General features: G+C 39.4%; 1 protein-coding gene and 2 non-coding genes across 5 annotated transcripts; 2 read left to right on the plus strand and 1 right to left on the minus strand.

Moving 5' to 3' along the window:
* LOC111273908 (vacuolar protein sorting-associated protein 26C) lies at window positions 1-9,960 on the plus strand. Of its 3 annotated transcripts, XM_022855943.2 has the most exons (7): window positions 4-239; window positions 512-634; window positions 1,347-1,538; window positions 1,862-2,053; window positions 2,947-3,102; window positions 8,383-8,479; window positions 8,831-9,960. In XM_022855943.2, the coding sequence occupies exons 3-7, from the start codon at window positions 1,434-1,436 to the stop codon at window positions 9,037-9,039; spliced, it is 759 nt and encodes a 252-aa protein (XP_022711678.1). In that variant the 5' UTR covers window positions 4-239; window positions 512-634; window positions 1,347-1,433; the 3' UTR covers window positions 9,040-9,960. The 3 variants fall into 3 exon arrangements, with proteins under 3 accessions (XP_086829787.1, XP_022711678.1, XP_022711677.1); XM_022855942.2 differs by lacking the exon at window positions 512-634; XM_086973661.1 differs by lacking the exons at window positions 512-634; window positions 8,383-8,479; window positions 8,831-9,960 and adding an exon at window positions 6,651-7,660 and having other exon boundaries at window positions 1-239.
* Window positions 5,022-5,094, plus strand: TRNAK-CUU (transfer RNA lysine (anticodon CUU)). The gene has a single exon. It is a non-coding gene; the product is annotated as a tRNA-Lys (tRNA).
* Window positions 7,773-7,845, minus strand: TRNAR-ACG (transfer RNA arginine (anticodon ACG)). Its single transcript has one exon. It is a non-coding gene; the product is annotated as a tRNA-Arg (tRNA).
* Window positions 9,961-19,437: the final 9,477 nt, after the last annotated feature.

Raw genomic sequence — 19,437 nt, forward strand, 5'->3', positions numbered from 1 at the left:
TGTGTTTCGAAACCCTGTCACTTTGGTTAACAGCTGCGAGTGGTGTTAACGCTTTTCAAGTTCCCACCAGAGTGTTGACAGTTTGTTGTAATGAAATTCTTTGTTTTTAGTGTTTTGTTTTAAGCACGTGAGAGTATTTCACTCATAACAGATATCGTTTAATCGAGGAATTTGTTAAGTTCGTAATGACTTTACTGGATATCCGGCTAAAAAGGGCCAATAAAACATACTTCGAGGATGTAAGTTTTTTTTTGGTAGCCGCGATCGTATGCACAATTGATCGTGACACCGTCGATTTTCAATGAAAATAGGTCTCCTATTGGACTGTTCTTGAAAGTGGTTTGTAGTTAACTGCACAAATCCAATTGGTACAGGACAATCTGTAAAAACACTTCCGAAACTTAGAAACTTTACTGTTGTACAAAATGAAAGGCAAAGAAGAACGAGAGTTCATTGCCTGGACAGTCTATAAGCTACACATTTGTCATTTAAACTAGAATTTGCTTTTCAGATAATTATGGGTGTTAGAATACTCTTATAAAGCCACCACGACGACTGCCAATAAGTTGATCTCTACGCGATTAATAGCTTATGCTTACGTGCTGGTGTCTAAAGGCACTCAATTAAATCAATCGTAAGGGCAATTTTCTTAGCGCTCAATGATAGTAGTTATGATTTGTACGAGCTTAAACAAAATGCTGTGTCAGCTCCTATCGAACAAGTAAACAAATTATTTGACGTCTTTTTCTTTCATTGTGCTCTTTGATCAGTGTGTTCTTTATCACCGGACAATAACTGAATGATTTTTAAACTAAAAAAATATTCTGTAAAAAGCTGTGCTCGTTTGCTTTATTCCTTTCTCTAAAAGCAATTTACTAAGAGTATAAAAGGTACATAAATAGGTTCATTAAATAGTCATGCACATATTAAGCATGTAGTGGATTAAAATTACAGCTTATTGGATTATCTCCATAGTCGTTTATTTCTATTTCGAACACTTTCTTGTTTCAAACAAATGCGTCACTTTTATTAGGGCAAAGCACGGTAAATTACATAAAACATAAAGCAAAATTAGACCAGCATCATATCACTATGCGAAATTTTTAAATGAGCAGATAGAAGAACAATGTTAAATGTGCTCCTATTGGTATGAAGTGGTATATCGTTTTTTACAAAATTACTAATAATACATCGTTTTTCTAGGAGTCTATACAATATGGATCAGATAATATAAATCGATATCATTGAGCCCTTTTTATGCTCACTGTAAAAACATATCCATATATTATATCTAGCTTCTTTTCAGTTGATAGATGTATATCTTTTCTGATCTCTATGGCTGTTAGGAGACGGTGAGCGGTCTCATTGTTGTAGACAGTAACAGCGAAGTTAAACACGATGGTCTGGTGATCACAGTCGAAGGTGTCGTCAAGATGGAATTATCGCCAAAAAGTGTTGGACTCCTTGAAGCTCTGGTGTCGTCAGTGAGGCCCATCCCTCTATCGTTTTGTACGATCGACGTTCTCAAGCCTGGAAAAGTATATCGGCAATCATCATGGAAATACTAATGGCGATAGTTTTGATTTAGATATTCTAATGCTTAATTGAAAGCGATGTTATTTTCAATAACAAAATAAATACAGAAGTATATATTTGTATTATTAATGTTTAATGCAATGGCAGTTTGAAGAGGCAAAAACAAGTAACATTCATGTAATGGATTGTTGTTTGGTAGATCAGTAGCTTTAGATTATTCTAACATTTCCTCGCCATCATCCAAGCCAAACTGAGCTTCAAACTAACGAAAAAAACCTCTTTTATGTATGGTTTATTTCGGTGTTTGGATGGCTTCTGGTTCCAGCTGCCAGCAGGATGTAACCGGTTCCCCTTTGAATTTCCTCTTCGGTCATTAAAGGCCAATCGGCCGCTATTTGAGACCTATCACGGAGTGTTTATCAATATTCAGTATTTCATCAAAGCGGAGCTACGTCGGAGTAAACTCTACTCAAAAACCATCATGCGTTCCCAAGAGCTTATGCTCGAATACAAGCTGGTTAGTTTTCGGCGATGAATTTCATAACTCACTGAATTTATCCACAGATCTGTCGCATCTTTAAGGTGCGAGGTGAACAAACTACATAGATTCACAAAAAATGTTAGAATATACTACAACGTGCCATTGTTTAATAGTTTTCAGCGCTTTTCCTTTTACTGGGACAGAGATTACTTTGCTCGATAACAAAATTATAGATTTGCCTTCTTTGCGCCACGGTGGATTTCTTTAATACGAAATAGGCCAAAAAAAAAATTAAAATTCAGTTGGGTCTAACAAAGCGTTCATAGGGTCCCGCAACGTTTATAAAAACAATTCGCTGCTTTGTTTGCGAACAACAAATATTATTAAATCGTTACTTTCGTTTTACCTTTTCGCAATTAACATTCACAACTAACATCTCAATCTATCAAGTAAATATATTAGCTAGGGCGTATATGAGCCAGGCTCTAAGAGGTTTTCATGCCATTAGCGCGTCGTTCACCATAGCTATAATAAAATCCTTCCCAATTTTAGATATAAAATGTTTGTGAAAGACACATGATTGTGGGCAGGAGTTGAAGTTTTTACAATGCGGATCGTAGCTATATTAAATAGAATACTTTTTTTTTTAAATATTTCTGCTGAAGTAATAAAGAAAGCTAGAATTATCATGGTTTAATTACGTTAAGACTGATTAAATATTGGCTTCTTTTTCTAGATTTAGCTGATACATCCTACAGAATGATCTTAATACTTTGGTTTCTCCCATAAAAAATACCTGCGTACTATGTTCTTCTAGGCAATGCAGATGTGATTAAATGTGTCATCTTATAAAACAATTTTTTTCTTAAAATTGTATAGTGATTATTACGTGCCAACGGTTTATGCGTTTGCAACGCGTTTCGATTTAGGAGTCAGCAGAAAGGGCTAACAATCGACCGGTAAATATTAACATCTCGCCTGAAAGTCTACAGAACGTCTTCGACCGTTCCAAAGTTCCCTCGTTCTCGATCCATGGTCGAATCGACTCAACACAGTGCAGAATTACCCATCCTCTAACCGGAGTCGTAAGTTCAAATTTGCTTCTTTGTTAGACCCCAATTTTACGCTGCACTTTGAAACTCTGGTGCCCGGATATATTTATACGGGGTTATATTTATACTTATTTTCATTGTACACTAAGAATACCGCAGATTTCAAAAAAGCACAAAACTCCTTTTCCAGCAATGTTCGTGTATAAGTCGACCTCTCAAAATAGAAAAGAAAACAAAATTAATGGTACATAGCTTTGCATAAAACTGATGCAACAAACGACAAATTGAAGTATAGGTCATGTAAAGAATGAGCCGTAAACGTGATTGGCCTATTATATATACATGAGAAATACAAAACATTACGTACGTCTTCTGCGCCTTGTATAGGAATAATTACAACATAAGGCTTTTGTCTAAATATCTTTTCTCTCCATAACCGCACGCGAAGCGCCCACTATGTGGGTCGTAACGCTGGTTTATAGCGGGAAGAATTGACTTAGTGATGCTTTATATTGTAAAACTGCACAGAGAAGTTCATTTAAATTACCAATTTTCATTACAGAACCCATATACTAAACGTTCAAGAACTTGAAAAGAAGAAGTGGCAAAAAATAAAACTCATGTACAGAAATTTCGAATTTAAAACAAAAATTATTTTATTTAAATTAATTAATAATAATTAATTTAAATTAATGTCCTTATTAAAATGTCTCTTTTTTATCTACTGTGTATCATACTAGCAGGGCTAAACACGATGTCGGGCTAAAGTGCAAGAGACGAGATATCCTCGAGATCAAGTGGGTTATAGCAAACTATAAATTGCTCTGACATTACACCTAATTTTCTCTGTAATACATATAACTTTTATGTCACAGGACTTTTATGGCCAAAATGCTTCAAGGCAATGCCGCACGTAGAACTCGAAACATGTACGAAGGCATCATTATGGCACCAAAATAGACGACCGATTTCGCACATCACTTGTCAGCTATTTAACTGAGCTATTATTGGAAGCTCGTTTCACTCGTTAAATGTCAAATTCGATTATTTCAGATACCATAATTGGATCTATTTTAATAATAAGATAATAATTATAATAATAAAATAAGAGCTAAGGTAAGGCGAATGTATTTCCAAAGGATTTAGGTGTCCAGAAATAGCGTAAAATTTTTTTTATAAGAAATCAGGTATTTTCGAGACAGCTAGATGTTTTGGATACAAGATCCAATCGTATCGATCCTATGGTAACGGTATATCGATCGCGTTTACACAATCACCTACTAAAACATGTACAAAGGCATGTACAGAACGTCACGACAAACTATAATAATCATAATATCTAGTAAATTACTTTGGCGTGCAAATTATCACTGGTTGGGGGAATCTTTTTGAACTTACCTGTCACAAAATTACGATAATCTTTCTGTCACCTTAGGCAACATTTGTATTTTGTATAATAGTATAGTCATAAAATGCAGTATACTCAGCTGTAATCTATGCGCAATGCCTATTCTGACAACAGTAATAATTTGGTGTAATAATTTTGCAGTGGTTACGGTAGCGATTCAATATGCGAGACATGCGTAACGTAGAAATGTTTCATAGCTTCAATTCGAACTCAATCAATGTATATACTGACTATTTGATTTTCGGCTTTAATAGTTAATCAGACTTATAATATCTCTAAATATGCTGGAAAACACTACTATATTTTTAGCATTTTAAAGTATACATCTGAAATAACTCAACATCAGGAGTTTGAATCTTTTAGAGTAACGAGGCTGTTGGTGTCGGATTGGTTTTATCAGTATAGTATAGAGGGCGCCAATTGTCTTAGTGTTCTGCACTTCAAAGCCAGTTTTGAGCTTTATAATCAAATAGTATCTTTTTAGTATAGTTTTGATACTATAACTTTAATAGGATGACCGCTACCACCTACCTACGCTGAGCGTGCCCGGCTAGCTCAGTCGGTAGAGCATGAGACTCTTAATCTCAGGGTCGTGGGTTCGAGCCCCACGTTGGGCGCATAAATTTTACGGCACAATTTTTTTTGGCCGGTAAATATCTTTGGATCTATGTGCATTCTGCAAAACGACAATTTCGGAAATAAGATGACATATACCATTTTCTAAATAAGATATTTATTGATAACTCGTGAGTCAACCTCATCATCAGTAAAATGGAATTATTTATTAAAGGGGGAACTATTTTACAATATAGGGGAGCATGGTGATTCAGTAATAATTTAACAAGATAGTGAATTGTGTATTTTCTTTTCAACCCTGCAGTTCTGTCAAACTTCGTTCAAATGCATCACGTGAAACTAAGCATATGAGTGTTAAACGTAATATTGGAATAGTCGTTTAGTTCTGTAGATTACAAGGTTTATCTTTCATCAGAGCTTGTTAAACGTAATAACATATAGTCTTAATGATGGCGCACTAGATGACGTAGTATTGAAGATATTGCTTCCTGTATTCGCTACACAAAATTTGAATGCGTCACCTCTCAATTGGATATCAAATGTTATATTGCTTGTGTAGTCAAATTCACGCTTCTATTGGTCAATGTTTTGACAAAGACAATATTTAGGTGTTTCGTTATAAAAGAATCATGCGTATATATATTTATTTGTGCTAATCACTTATTTCATTTGCACTTCTATACTGTTCTTCTCTGAGAGACCTTCACTACCAAAAACAAAAGAATATGTTGAAAAAGTACCGAAAAACTTCGGCAAACATTTTTGTGGCAGTGTGTCATAAAGACTTATATAATGGCACTGCTTCCTGTTGCATTGCTCTTAAATTATCAATGTCCCAACTATGGGCTAACTACGAAAGGCCTCTATGTCTAAAGTTTTACGTCCGGTATCATTGTTAGGCGTTCCATTAAACAACTGAGTTCCAGCGCGAAACGGAGTCTGTCTATGCCATATACAAAATATGTGCCTTAAATTAGCAGACAAATATGTTGCCCACTACAAAGCTATTACGAGAACCTCAGCAAACTTTCTTTAGATTCAAAGGTAAAAGGGAGATAGGGTGAAAAAATGAAGTGAAAAAAAAGTCAAATGAAAAATCGCGGCGGAGTGAAAGAATGGGTGGTGAGGTCACTTGGTAGACCTTTAATATTACGGTTACAGGTTCGAGCCCCATGTTGGATACTTTCTTTTTGTTAAGCAGTTTTAATATTTTACGGTTTGTTATAGAAATATTAAAGTAGCTGTAGATATTAGGTTACGCATAGAGTATTGTTCATGCATAGTCTACACGTGCCGTTTTGAAGTTTAACGATAATTAGTAATATTCGGGTAAAAGGAAAGTATACATAAGCTACCAGTTGTAACATGATTATACAGGTAATGCATTATTAAAAGAACCAGTAATAATATTAAACATTATTTCCAGTGCAAATTTTTTAATGAATATGGGATACCTAAAAAAAAAAAGTGTAGACTAGATGGGTGGTACAGATAGATCCCTTTGGTGCTCCTGTGAGATCGTACGTCTTATATCACACGGTCACCTCCGAATTTTCACAGGGTTAACAATAACGGGAACATATCGTGTTTAACATAGGTTGACCGACAGTGTGAAAAAGAAATCGAGTCCGCCAGGATTCGAACCTGGAATCTTCTGATCCGTAGTCAGACGCGTTATCCGTTGCGCCACGGACCCACGGGAGTTTATGGTTCTACACATGTTTGTTATATGAACATTCACTAACTAAATTGTACAGTGTTCGTATAAACAGAGGTCATTGTTCGAGAGGTACAGGATGTAAGTGGGCCGATATGCTAACTCCTGAGCATGTAACGTATACGGATTCGGTTAAAGCACCCATTCGATACACGCATAAAAATAACTGTGGCTAGCTGTACAATAGACGTTATCTAACGGTAATTATATTTGAACAATATTTCCTTTTAAAATTGATTATTGAGGGTGTCGTTCTGCCAGTGCGCAATATTCTTACAACGGATAATCTTAAGTGAGTGAAGACAGACTTATCACATCATTTGACATTTGTTGTATTTAATTACGATAAAATCGCTTTCGTATGACATGTATTTAACTAAATTCACCTCAGTTCGTTAATACATATGTAATGTACTAATACGCATAGTTAAATAGGCGAATTCAATAGTCCGACTATTCAATTCATATCACAAAATGGAACCTCGGTCTAATAAATCTAATAAGATGTTTAGAATCATCTCATATTCCAAGGAAGCAATTTTAATGCCTTGTAGAAGTCGTAACCTGTTGTTGAATGTAAAATACCATTTTTAGCTGAATTAAACGTATTATTAGCGCTAAAATGATACATGTTCGTGTGTTGCGGGTTATGACTAATACACTAGAGATTACTGATTTTTGGTGACTGTTATTTAATTACGGACAATGCAGTGGAGTGAAAACAATATAATAAAAAAAATCCCTTGAAAAGGAGCTTTCCTTCAATGGTGCACTACGCACATGGTACAAAAGAAAAATCGAATCGAACAACGCTATATTGTTCAATGTAAAATACTCTGAGTAACCACCAAGCCTTATTTTTTCACACTGTTCATTAAAATACTTTTTTCTGATCACGCTAGATAATTGGAGCGACAACATATGGCACATACAATAAATATAAAATTTAACAAAGCGCTCATCGGGTTTAACATAAATTGACCCAGAGTGTGAAAAACAAATCGAGTCCGCCAGGATTCGAACCTGGAATCTTCTGATCCGTAGTCAGACGCGTTATCCATTGCGCCACGGACCCACGGTAATGTCACACTTAATATTATTTGTGGGTCGTTATGTGGGTGTTTTTGCATATGCTAAAAATAACATCGTTGCAGAGTTGGCTCAGTTTTGTAACTCGCAATACAAGTTAGTGCATAACTCTGGACCGTTTCATTTTACTGCTTATATGGAAGGACACTTTGAGCCGCTTTAGTAATTGCGCTTTTTAGCCAAAGTAGTATTCAAAATACGTTTGTCACATTGCTAAATACGTATGTAATAGTTATCTACGAATATAACTGGGTTAAAATGCGAGTTTCCCAGGATTAAAACCTGAAATCTTCTCATATGTAGTCACACGCGTTATCCATCGCGTACACCCGTCGACACCCACCCCGTGAATATACAAAAATAATTAATGATCTATGTTGTGATAAACTCTTGTGTGGTAATAAATAAGTGTAACAAGGAAGAGCTCTAATGGACAATGGGATCATTTAGAAATTGGCAGCACTTATTAATTTATCGCTATAACAATCCATATCAACATTTCGATATAATCTCATCTTTGCAGATTTGCGTAGAACACTGCGATACCAAGATCCGATCCATCGAGCTGCAGCTGATCCGCGTTGAAACCTGCGGATGTGCAGAGGGCTACTCACGTGATGGTAAGCAACATCTACTTTCCTATTATTATCAAATTGGCTAATCATGGCTGGTTAGAGTTGCGTGGCTTTGAATGCCCCATTATTTTCTAGGTTAGGAACTGTGTCTGGAGTCCATTGCAGCGGCAATATTCAAGCTTGACGAATACCGTTATTTCATGGTAACACGGAAGCTATACGATAGGTAGCGGACCGTAAGATCTATATTGGGCTTCTTCTTATATTGAGGACAGCTGTTATTCTGCATGTAAAATTTTGCTTTCTCCATTACCAAAAGCCCTATTAAATGTTCATGGTCTATAGTTCAAGTGTCGTTTTTGCCCGTTTTGTCTGCGTGTGATTCACTGTTTTTAGCTACGGAAATTCAGAATGTCCAAATTGGTGAAGGTGATGTGTGTCGTGGGGTCAATCTTCCTCTGCATATGGTTTTTCCTAGACTTTTCACCTGTCCCACGCTAGTGACGTCCAACTTTAAGATCGAGTTCGAGGTCAACGTTGTGATCGTCTTCGAGGACAACCACCTCATCACAGAAAACTACCCAATCAAGCTCACCCGCGCGTAGACCTCTTCTGTCATACATACCGATTTTTTTTGTTGTATAGACGGCCTAATTATTACCACTGAGTGTAACTACGAACTTCCCACGCACGTTACAGTTGACAGACACAAAACGTACTATTAGAAACATTTTCTGAATGAAGAATAGACAAAAACAGGTAAAAAAAAATAGTATATCTTCCTTTGGTATATATATGTATAGTTCTCCATGCCTGCAGGTACAGGTAGGCTACGGTTGCTGGCTTGCCTTTTAACGAGTAGCTTAGAAAGAAACCTTGGTCAGCCAGACACAACTTAGGAAACACCATCGGTCAGCTGCTAAACAAATTGTATCGTGTACGGATGAAAAACAACGCCCTGCCTTAATCAAGGTAAAAGGTATTTGCTTTGCTGATAACCTTGATGCTTCTGGCAACCCGAATACATATTGTGCCTTGTGCATAGATAATCTTTTATTGGTTTTAGTAAAATTGTGATTTTGGCTAAAGTGACGCTGATTGAAAAAAAAAAACAAAAAGTTTATTCAAGTTCACATGGTGGATACTTGGACGCGTGGAAATGGATCTGAAAATGTGGAATGGAACTATAACGAGATCAAAGATTTCCGCTACTCGGAACGCGCATAGTTTAGACAATAAATACGAGAGATTCTTTTTGTTTTGACACAAAGGATAGGAATAAGATTTACTTTGGAAGAGTCTTGTGGGTTAAGATTAGTTCCTACTTTTTGTGCTGTCATTATTTGTGCCATATTTATACAACACAAGTAGAAACTCATTGCCACATTTGACAATGTTATCTAAAAGTTTATTATGACACAACAACGTGGTTAGATCTTTATCTAGTCAGTATTTGGCAGAGTTTATTTATTCCACTCTTCAGTATAGACCAATAAAATGTTAACATTTCTCAATTAAGGTATTAATGTTTTTGTCTTGCTTTATTCACTTTGTTATGCAGGCTTATCAGGTAACAGCAAGAAGCAGTATGCCTATTCTTCATGCCCGGAAATAAGGAATTAGAGTTATTTTTGAATGTAATCAAATCTGTTGATCCTAGGTTTAGAGTGAGTTTATAGTCTATTGTATAATACTTCGCTGCGGATACGTTGCCTTACGCCTTCCTTGATAATATGTTTCCTATGATTTGTAGATGCGGTTACTCATTTCATACTCATGGCCATGTACAACGGGTGCCTTAGCAAAATCCACTAATAATATAGCACAAATAATGTTAATATACGTCATTTGCAGGATTTTTTTATTGATTTTATTCGAGTTTCTTTCACTAGTATCACAGCCACGATTTTCACTTTCCCTAGATAAACTTCTGGGTCTCTGGGTTCAAGCATTGCTTAATGAAAAATGTAAGAATTGCTCTATAAGATAAAAAACAGAAAATAATCTATAATTTTTAAAAATGACGATTAGAAATGCTTGTGTTTGAACTAGAATATACTTACGATTTCATCCGATGGCCGATAATTTTGCAAAGAAAAAATCATTTTTGACTATTTTTTTTAATAGTAAAACATATTTAAATAAAACTGAGCTTTCTCTCTTATTAAAAGCCTACAATCTGTTTCAAATTAAATATATGAGTGAATCACGAGTGGCCTCAAACTTACCGTGACTGCTCAGCGAAAGTAGCATTTGACGATTAATTTCGCATTGATTTCACAGAGCATTTTATAGCTCTATCAAATTTAGTAGAAAAACCTATTTAAACAAATATATTTGTATTACGCCCTTTATTCTCAAGCTTCAACAAAAAATTAAACCAGTTCATTTTCATAACGCTCTGTAATTTCGACCCACAAGATAACTAATCGATCAGTGTACAAAAATTAAAAAATCCTTATCATGTTAAATATCCTAATGCTATGCTATAGAAATTTGTGTACATTTCATACAGGTGACTTTTCATTAATTTCTCTTTTTCCTCAATGAGAATTCTTATCTATTCTTAATAATTAAATCCCTATGCGCTCAAAAAAGTGCTCAAGTCGCCTACTGCACTAGTAATGGTATTCTGCGTCTTGTATCTGCCTTTTGTCTGAGCTAGCTACCGAAGCGATCTGTTTTGTCTTTACGTTATAATCGGCAACCACACCTGTAAGAACGTTTTTGGAACGCAGCTGACTTCTTTGGGCGCGTTAATAGCGTTTACCGGGTGTGCATTATTAGTTCGAAACGCAGATCAGCCATTTGCTGTGAGTTTGTTTCGCTCTGAATTGTTTCCACTATGACCCGTGCGACAAACTCGTTTCCCGACGAGGTTAATTCAGTAATTCTCAAGTAAAGACTTACACATAAACCCATAGCGTTAATCCATAACCGGGTTCGTCATTTGACAATGCTTGACTCAGTCCTTAATACAAAGTATGTATGTTCGCTGATGCTCTACTTTCATTTTTCACACACACAACCGAAACCTGTTTGTTTTTTGACAAAGTATTTTGCCGCTAAGTTTTAAGCTTCTGCGCTTTATATTGATAAACAAACATTATAGATTTACAAGATATTCTCATTTATAATGCATTCCTGTAAAGTAAAAAAAAAAAAGGTAAAAAAATGACCGTAAATAAAAGACGAAACAGTAATGTGTATATACTAAAGCGTTACTACGACTCGTACCCCACGATTTGCCATGTGCTGATTAGGCGCTTTAATCATTCAAGCGAGGGCGCAGCGAGTTGCGTGTGGTCTGATTGTCAGAAATGTTGAAATCAACCAACGAAGTGGGTAACACTCCGAACTGGTCTGTTCCAATAGCTTATTAGATGAAGCTGAAAATGGCCGCCGAAGTTCGCCTTCAACGACTATGGAGTATGCTTTTAGATGTGCGCAAGTCTACTATTACTCTGACGTTGTTTTTTTGGTACACTTTAAAGCTATCGTAGAGTTTCAGATGGTCCGATAAGTATTCAAACACAGGGCTATGAAATGAGTCTGCTTTAGATTTAGCTGAATAAGAACTGCTTATTTTGTTGACATGATAACTTAGTTGGAACATAAAAATAAATGGAAAAAAAAGGTGACGTATGCACGTTTTCGATGAGGCAATAGAAATCAGCTAAGGTTTCCTGTTTAGCAGAATTATTGTGATTTTACTAATTGTTCAAAATAGCACTTAACATATGCGTTTTGTTCGAGGATCAGTATGAACGTTGTCTTTTTAATATTCCTTATAGGAATCCACGGCTGCTGCAGTTGTTGTGTGGCCCTATACAGTAGATTGTGGAAGAAGTTGGTTTCACTCTGTCAGGTGTTAAACCCAGAAACATATGAGACACTGGAATCTGATCTGCAGCGAAAACAAAGAGTCCGTCAATTGATCGAAAGATCCAAAATGCCTACATTTAAGAGCACCTTCTCGGCAATGACCGGGCTAAGCTGTGCTACAAAGCGTAGGCGCGAAGCGATTGCGAATTACGTAGCACTACGCTTTGCACGCGTCGCGTTTGTCTGGCCATAGGTATTGGCCTTTAAGGCATCATCTGCAGCAAATGGAGCAGAATGCAGTTGACCTCCATCTGATGTACTGAGTCGTGCGGTGACTTTCGAGTCCTGGTCGTGTTGTTTCAGGCACAGGTTCAAAGATCAGTGATGATTTCGAAGCGAATACTAACGAAGATCGATTTACAGAAGACACGCCGCCTCTGGTCTCGATAAAACGAGTAATAGCAGCTTGATGCCGTTGTATCTGCTCGGTGAATACACTAATAAGGTCCGACATTCGGCCGTCGAACGTATTTACCTTTCACTGTCTACAGCGACTGCACAATATTCAGTGAGTCATCGCTGATAACCAACTGTTTATATATTTTTGTACCGGGTAATCGAGAGACTCAGTTACAGCTTTTTAATCGAATTTTGCTAGATGGTAATTATTAGAGAAAAAGCCTGTCTTAACAAAAATTATAAATAACGTTGCTTTTCGAAGCATAAACGCGAGAGAGGTGAGGGAAAAATCGATTTCTGGTACTTCTGCCACAGGCGATGCAGAAGCCAGAAAGCATAGTAAATATTTTTGTGCTTACCTAGTGGAGTTAACCTCACTGTCAACCGGAGACGCTGATCCTGGAGTTGATGCCTAGCAATCAGACGTACGATTATTCTAGTTTCCAGAACCTTCAAATAAAGAGAGAATTAGCTTCACGCTGAAAACTCTATTTCCACTATTCAGGTCACGCATCAAAGTTGTTGCTAAGATATTTAAGATTGCTAAGATTATGTGACTATTCCAGTGAGGTCGAATGCTCGACAAGCAGCTCTGAAGTTACTTCTCAGACCTTATCAAAAAGAGCAGATTAACCGAAAATCGTGCATACGTTAACTATTGGACTAGCTTAATCGTTTCCCCAACAGCGCCGTATTGTGCTTTGAGCTTCATTCGTTGCTGTTATCCGATAAGCCGACAAGGTAATATCGAAAACACAAACTCGAAGACATTTGAGTGCATAACATTAGGCTTCAGGTAAAATCTAACAGATGCAAAACGGTGATAAAAAAAAAAATGCTGAAATGTCTAAGAAACATACAGGCACTGATAAATACGATAAAGCATAATAATGAATCACGAGATAGGACCGTGGCTCAGCTAGTTTAGCGAAGAAGAAGGGTGACAGACAATCCCTATCGGTGTTGTATTAAGCAATAGCGTTTGCAAACATCGTGCACACAAAATCCAGCTTGCTACCTTCATAGCATGGGAAACTAGCTACTATTTTAACAAAGCACAAATCCACTTCTCTTTCAAGACGCACAAACCCAACAGACTATTACTGCTGCTTCTGCTTAGGTGCAGTTAACTCGAGCCTCAGCTCGAGAGTAGAAGCGGGACGTTATTTGCTTGGCAGACGGTTAAGCCACTCCCAATGAGCCTCACAGTATCGTCCATAGCCGGCAATGTCCATTTGTTAGTTGAGTGGCGTCCGCCCTTCTGCTACTGGCTTCCACCCCCCTACGACGTCGAACGATAGAGTTTCTTTCATATTGGTTTGCTCGAGGAAAACAGTTATGGACGCGGGGTCATAATCGGCCAGTCGGGATCCTGGCAAGGGTACGCTGAACGTAGGACACTTAGGAAGCTAAGCGGGCCTTAGCGGCTGCTACCTTTCTATACTGTGCGTTTGTGTGTCTTCTCGTCTTTCTCAGTAGCAGTCGGTGGACAGCATTTGTCGACAAATGGAAGAGACTGTGGGGAGAAGAGTTAGTTGCTTTTGCTGAGCTTTCAGCTGGTTCCGCTTCTGCCGCTTGTCGGCTTGCCAAGCTCTTCAGTTGCACCTTCGTCGCCGGGCCCCTCTTTCTGCAAGTGGCTAACGCTTATAGACTACTTCTGTTACCGCGACCACCGTTGCCAACGCCACAAGGCGTTACCGCCACCCGACTTTTCCTCGGAGCTGCCTGCCGAAAATTTGGTCAGCCCTGGCAATAAATAAGGCACTGGCGCCACCTGGCAGCGCGCCATTATCTAGAATAGATCCTCCCAGCTTGCTTGATGCGAAGTCGCTCGTTCACCCTCGACCCTTCGGCTCCCAATCTGCTTTGTGACCACGACTGCCATTGTCATAATAATAACAACAATAAGCATTAATTCCGAATACACCAATGGTCTCTACGGACCCGATGGCATTCGTGGGCTAACCATTAGCTGGACCGTTGAGATAACTGAACGCCGCCGTTTCAGCGTCATGACGGCCTTTCACTACTAAGACTATGAAAGCTAATCCTTTATGTGGAGAGCGACTCTGTAAGGCTATGTGAAGTGTGACTAGCACCAAAAGAACCAGTGCTCGCCCTTTCTTGCGCTCACCCGGAAAAACCGAAGCTCTCGTGTTCCGTGAACAGCTGGTGCGTCGAATAAATTATAAAGCGATTTCTACACCAATATGTGCTCGTATGGTCTGGATGGCGTCCAATACACATGATACATGATCTCGAAACGCCGACGAAGTCGTGGCGTGAGCCACAGCAAAACAACATGATAAACGATACCAACATAATATGGAACTTTTTAAGGAAAAACAATAACTGATATTTAGTCGTCACTTTATTTTTAGTTGTCATTAACGGTCGAACAATTCTATTTCTTTGACGCTAAATAATCGATAGAAGATATATGCCGTCGCTAAGCTTCAAGCTCACTTGACAAATAATAATAATAAACAATGAACAACATTTACTAAATATTATTTGGCATGTTCTTTGTATTCGGTTACGGTAACATGACAGATCGTTGAAAAATGTTCTCTGAAACAATGTGTTAGATTGTAAATTTTCAATTTAAAACAATGTAAAAAAAAAAAAGAGAAATGTCACTAAACGCATCACCAAGTGCAGTTACTTCATTCATGAATAAGGGAAATTGAAGCCTTGGCATTTTTTCCTATCGCATCAGATTTGTAATGCATGCATAAGGAGAATAAATTGTAAATAACTCTTACTTCATTAGCCTGCTTCAAGCTACCCTTTGTCGCTCTCTAGAAGTATGTTTAAAACTAATAACTGCTAGTCTATGCGATCGTGTTAATAAGTATCTTTTATGTATAATGGAAGCTTCCATAACTCGCACTATAATTAAGGACAGTCCATAGAAATAAAGAACAAATTCAAGCAGTTAGAAGGATGTGTGTCTTTCCAGGAGGGGTTTCTTTACAATGCCAGGTATACATTATACCATTAATAGAAAAAAATATGCCCGGCTGGTATTTATTGTAGCTACCCCATTTTGAAGAGAGTTTAGGGTCGGAACGCCTAAATTGAAAACGTATAGAAGTTAGCTAAACATGTGTGGCTGAAAGGAGGTGTTTATACATTTCTATTTGCGTTCGTGCATTACGCGAGGACAATTCACTCTGTCGCTTTTCTCATATAATTTATTCTACCATATGTGCATATTTTCGGCCCTTTTTCTATTAGCCAGAAGTCCCTACCGTCAACATCTCTCTCCTAAGAGGCTAAAACCTGTCCCTAAATATTCCCTTCATAATGCTACCGAAGACACATTGGATGGGTGCATGAACGGTAGAGAAGCGTCTCCCTGCTGTGAGCCGAAAGCCCCATGCATGCGCATGTTATCGTGGCACACTTGCATTTTCCCAGCTCTTTTTCATTGCTGTCGAAAGCAATGAACCTACAATGACGTACGTACAAGTTCCAACAGCACTCCCAAACCGTGTGTCTCCAGATTTTCTCTCTTCGGAGAGGTGTTTATCTGTTCCCCGTCCGTTCTTTCCATATTCGTTTGACTGTCGCTCACGGTGGTTGACTGCCTCACTACCGCCGCTGATCATACGCCAATGTTATGGTACAGCTGTTCGAGTGTGTAACGGAGACTCCGCTGCCATAGAAGATATGGCGAAAAGAGGAGGTACCGGAATATAGGAGGCAGAAGACGAGTGCCCCCCGAAATGCTGGAGGGTAGCTAGCGACCGGGTTGGCTGTATCTTGCATAGCTAGCTAGCTGGGAGTCCGGAGGACAAGCATCTAGGAGAAGGCCGTAGTGGCGCCAAGTAATGATCCACACGGCAATGTTAATGGCGAATTTCGCATTCTTGCGAAAATATGCCAATGCGCCTGCAACAGCCGCCGGCGACGACAGCATCAGCAGCAGCGTCAGTAAGCTCTGTCTGCTCGCGGCGACCCCGCTTCATACAGCAATGCCGCACTCGACCAGAGCGTTGTTGCCACTCTCTCGAATGACACGTACCCCTGGGGCCAACCATGGGCTGCGACCACGCAGGGACAAGGCTACTTAGCGGACAGCGCGCCAAGCTCGTGCAGAGAACAGGAGGTTCTGTTAGGGAGGGAAGGGGTTTACCAGTGAAATGCACTACCACTCTACGGGCCAGCCACTCATGACTGGAATTGGCCCCGCCGCCGCCGCCGCCGCCGCCGTCATTGGACTCGGCACAAACCCATGTAGAAGTGCGGTGGAGCTTTTGCCAAAGCGAAATCTCGCGACCGCTGTTGCTGGAGTTGCTTTGGTCGGCGGAAGCGCGTTCACGCCAAAAGCCGGGTCGAACGAAAACTTGCCGCCGCGACTGCCGTTTGGCGACGCCAGACACAGAACGCTAGATTTGCTGAGTCGTTCGACGCGGCACATACAAAACGGTCGACATAAACGAAAATAGTTGTATCCAGCCACAAGTCCAGGGACCTGCGCCTATGGAATGTTTAGTCTGTCCTCGGTAAGATTATACACACATGTTTTTGGAATCTCGGTTATATGATAGAGCGCAGGTTCAAAGAGTTAAATTTGTTAGGATATTTAGAGTTAAAGAAAATTTTTTTCGTGCACTAAAATTGCTATAATATACATGTGTGGAGAGACGTATTTCTACCATCCGTAAATGTAGCCCGTTCACAAGTATACGAGGTCGGCTTCAACGTTCGGCAGGCCTACAAATGCCTCTTCGGACTCACGATATGTATATATAGCGAAGTACGTTAATAGACAATAAGGCAACAGGTGGGAAAAACGGAACAAATCTGGACCGGCAGCGTCGTAGACCCCGTATTGACGGGGCTGCCGCAGAAAGAATAACAACATACGCTCTTGGATGAGAACGAGCGCACATGTTGTCATATGAGTTTGATGGTGCAAGCCAGTGCGTTTAAGGTTTGCGACAACTGTCCAGCCTTCCTGCTTGTCGTTTCATACCATCGGTGAGTGAGGATGCCTGCGCAAATTCAAAATTATGCCAAAAAGTGGAATGCCAACAACGCTGGGCGAACTCAGGACCACGACTGCAGGCCTCCTCGGCTTATGCATACTCGCATGCATGCAGTCTCTTGAACCACACAAGGAGTAAGCAGTTACATTTTGCTATCAAGTGAAAGCCGTATGTGGCAGATGTATATACGTGCGTGCGTGCGCGACAACAGCGCCTCATAGACGATATGCACGCGTTGCAACCTCCTGGCTGTCTATAAACGCTATTTTATTGCTTGCCAGAGGAATGCCGTTGTTGTTGGATGGCATCGCTGAAGGAGAAGGCCGTTACGAAAACGTGATGTCCTACGTATATTACATACATGCATACATTCGTGCGTTGATCTACTATATGAAATGTGCGAAGTGTAGTTATAGTAAGAGTAACACCTTTTTCTTATATGTTCATCTTTACCTCGAGCCCATACATCTAGCAGAAACATTCCGGACTATCATATTTAACATGTTCATTTAAGTGAGGAATACTGCACCATTTATTTACACACAGACATGATATGGGTGTTTATGTTTAGCACGTATCTTTGGTCTCGGTTTTTCCTTAAATTTCCGTCGTAGACTATTGTGTGATGACTCAACTGCGAGCTACACACCTATTCCAAAGAAATTGACTATAATGGCATGAAAGGAACGTTATCCTTTCTTAAAAAAAGGAACTGGTTTGGGTGAATGAAGCTGGATAAATTTATGCATTGCTTGCCCTTAAATGTTCGCTCAAGAAATATTTTTCTCTCGAAATTTGTTATACCAAGGAGAGTATCATATAAAGAGCTATGCAATAGAGTTTTAATTAGAATTTTTTTTAGTTCTATTTTTTTATATAATTTAAAGAGACACATTAATTTTATTACAGTTATTTTGGTTTTATAATTACAATGCTTTCAATGTTGGCATACGTTATTAGAATGATTATTTACTAGCCTACTACATTTCCTATCGCCGTGTCGCATTCTGATAATTGTCAGGCGCCAGTGCGCCATGTGTGGGCCCACCGTTTGACGGCCATACCTGCCATATCACCACACAACGAATATTTTACTTCTTCTCAGCTGTCTGGCGCTCTCCTTGGCGGCATGAGTCGCGTTTGCCCCCGTAACCCAGGCCCTTGGCGCTACCACAAGCTTGATTTCGTAACAGCAAAATCGCTGCCATCACCGGCGTATTTGCGGGCATCAACACCAACAACGGTAGTAGCCGGCAAACACAACACAATTGGGCAATAACGACGGCGGGAACAACAACAACAAAAAGAGGTCTTCTTCTCCTCTTCCTTTCTTTCTTTTTCTTTCTTTCTTTCTCTCTCTCTTTCTCTCTCTCTGAGAGTCTTAGCCATTTGTCCAGATACGTAGCCGCTCACTTACACATGCGGATGAGCGTGAGGCGGCCAAACGTGCGCGAGCCGCGCGACCGCCGGCCAATTGATGACGTTCCCGTCAACAGACGGTTCTCTCGTTTATTCCAGCGCGGCCCGACGTCTACCACTTATTTCGAGCTCACCCCCAATCGCTGCTGCTTCTATATCAAGTTGTCGACTATCTGCCTACGCTCTGTCGGGTCGTCGGTGTCTTTTTTGCATAACGCGAGCAACCGGTAAGCAAAGGCGGTCGAGCCAGCGGCGAACGGAGCACAGCACGCCGACTCATCGCCAGCGCACTGATTACGAAGA

The sequence above is a fragment of the Varroa jacobsoni genome, unplaced genomic scaffold, assembly GCF_002532875.2.
Source record: "Varroa jacobsoni isolate VJ856 unplaced genomic scaffold, vjacob_1.0 scaffold_234, whole genome shotgun sequence".
NCBI lineage: Eukaryota > Metazoa > Arthropoda > Arachnida > Mesostigmata > Varroidae > Varroa > Varroa jacobsoni.

Coding starts and splice junctions, on each gene's coding strand:
- LOC111273908 (XM_022855942.2), top strand. CDS start 186: ATGACTTTACTGGATATCCGGCTAAAAAGGGCCAATAAAACATACTTC. Junction 1,539..1,861: donor ACGTTCTCAAGCCTGGAAAA/GTATATCGGCAA, acceptor TTCTGGTTCCAG/CTGCCAGCAGGATGTAACCG. Junction 8,480..8,830: donor AGAGGGCTACTCACGTGATG/GTAAGCAACATC, acceptor CACTGTTTTTAG/CTACGGAAATTCAGAATGTC.